Source organism: Bemisia tabaci, unplaced genomic scaffold (genome assembly GCF_918797505.1).
Source record: "Bemisia tabaci unplaced genomic scaffold, PGI_BMITA_v3".
Taxonomy (NCBI): Eukaryota; Metazoa; Arthropoda; class Insecta; order Hemiptera; family Aleyrodidae; genus Bemisia; species Bemisia tabaci.
Window position 1 is genome coordinate 582,117 of NW_027311735.1, and position 2,381 is coordinate 584,497.

Here is a 2,381-nt window from a genome sequence, read left to right on the forward strand (position 1 = left end):
GCGCCTTTTGATTTAATTCGGAATCCGGGTTAGCGCATTAAATCAAATGGACCTACGTGCAAAAATCCCCTATATCTCGCTTAATATGCATTTTTTCCTAATTTTGGCAACGTACGTAATTAGAGGAACTCTTCAGCTTTCAAACAAGCTAAAGTAAACCAAAATCGGTCCATTAGTACGGAAACGCCAATTGTTTTAGTCAAACTTGCTTTACTGAGAAGTTTGGAAATGGCGTTTAGCGCCTTTTCGCATAAATACGTCCAATTGTACTTTAAAAGGATAACAAAGTTCAAGGTTACCAGGTTGAAAAATGCCCACAGATGAAACAAGCACAGGTCTAGAGAGATGGTCCAAGAATGCTATGCTAGTGCATCCTGTAGTAAAGATCAAAGATAAAGATCTTCAAGGAGAGACTTGCCTGGTTTTAATTTGAGCCTTGAAATCACCTCCAAATTTTTCCAGCATGTGCCGATAGGCCTGGGGGAAAAAAACAGAAAATAGGTGAACCGATAGCTTTTTCAGGGTGTCTGGCAATCTTAAAAATAAAATTTCCTGACACATCCTTAATTTTTATGACAAAAACGGGCAAAAAACCGTGAGAAAAAAAATTGCTGACAGACATTATTAATAATTTTCTGACGATAAGGAAAAATATTCCCAATTTTTCGACATGGTCGATCTGATTAGATGTAAGTAAGTATTTTTTCATGCTTTAAGGATATAATGTAACTAGGGGGCTACGCCATCTGGCAACAACGCGGTCCAACCCTCTGAGGGCGCACTACACCATCAAGGAGTCGCTTCGCGGTCCTATTTTTAGCCTCCTATCAAGGTTAGTTTTGTTTCTAAAAATTTATCATATGAGATATACTTTACTTGTAGAATAAAATTGTTTTTGTTTTTGATAAATACAGAAAAAAATGTTTAAAGTCAACAGAATGTACTTTACAATGATTGATTAATGACCTCTTGCAGTAAAATAACGAAACATGGTTATCAGGTCATAACAAAACGGTCCGAGTGTCAGGAATCGGACCCACGGCCCGAATCATCATGGAGGAGCTTTTGACGCTTTAAACAACTTGCTTACTGCACGGCTTAATTATTGATGGGTGAATCTTGCGTTCATAGAGTAGAGGTAATACGCAGGCTACTCGGCGACTGCGCAACCTTCTGCGCGCAGCGGCAGCAGTCGCGGAGCATTCTGTAAATTCCCTCTCTTTTATAACATGATAGTAAAATGACCTGGGTCCTACTTCCAAAATCTGATTAGGGCGGGCTCATCTAGGTCTTGTCACTTGTCAATAACCGAAAAAGGCATTACCAGGTATGCAAATTAAGGAGGTCTCGGAGCTTATGGTATAGATAAATATAGCAAAATTTATGGTGCCTAAACTTATATAGGATACGTTTGCCTCATTTTTAAAATTTAAGAGACATCAGTAGAAATTCAGGTAGAAATTTTAGTATCAATGCCATTTTCTTGAACTTGATTCATCATCAATTTTCAACAGGAAAAAAATCCGTATTTTTCGATTTCTCTGACTATTCCTCGACACAAAAATCGCTTGAAAGATGAAATTCCCTAACAGAATTTTAGCGGATTCCATGACGTTTTTCCTGATCTCCCTGACACAAAAGAAAATTCCCCGACATTCCCAGGTCGCTAGACACCCTGTTTTAAAGAGTAATAGAGACTTGACGGTGAAATAATTCACAATGCAAAGATTATCGTAACTTTCTTTAGCTGGTTTTCATGACAGCTTGAAAAATGAGAATACCGGCAAGTAATGGGAAGCACTACTGGTGCAGATTATTTTGAATACTTGGACATGCCAGAAAAATTTTCTACAAGGAAGAAAAAAACAAGAGATCTATCACGGCAACTTAGAAGGGAAAAATGTGGACAAAAATTGTTTTTGTTCGAGTATTTGAAGTTACTTTGTTGTACATGCCATATTAAGAAGTCAAGAAACTGACACCACTGCTGAGTTGCTGCCAATAGTGAGCGACAGTCAACTCTAAAAACTAACTTTCAAATTATGTACGCTGTGTCTCGGAAGGAAATGGTAGTAAAAAAAAAAAAATTACATACCAATACTGTATGGTCAACTGGTGGAGCGAGATCGGCATTAGTCCCACCTTTAAGTTCAAAATTTGTGGGACCTGGGGCAAAGAGAGCCAATGGTAAAAGGACTTGCATCATCAATCTGAGACTCCTGAAATAACAAACATGCACAATTAACTTCATAGAATACGATGATCATACATTCGTCCGTACAGGACAGCATTTTAATGAAAGAATAAATGTTGAGATAAAATTCTATCTGATAAAAGTCACTATAGCTGATAATTTTATTTGAACAGAAGGGATGATATAA

At 37.5% G+C, this 2,381-nt stretch overlaps 1 protein-coding gene across 1 annotated transcript; it reads right to left on the reverse strand.

Annotated features, from left to right (window-relative positions):
• Positions 1-305: 305 nt before the first annotated feature.
• LOC140225753 (RNA 3'-terminal phosphate cyclase-like) lies at positions 306-2,219 on the reverse strand (the record flags this gene model as incomplete). The annotated part of the gene is made up of 2 exons (XM_072305647.1): positions 306-477; positions 2,096-2,219. Coding segments are annotated over 2 exons (199 nt in total), but the record flags the coding sequence as incomplete, so codon positions are not given.
• Between the last annotated feature and the right edge of the window lie 162 nt (positions 2,220-2,381).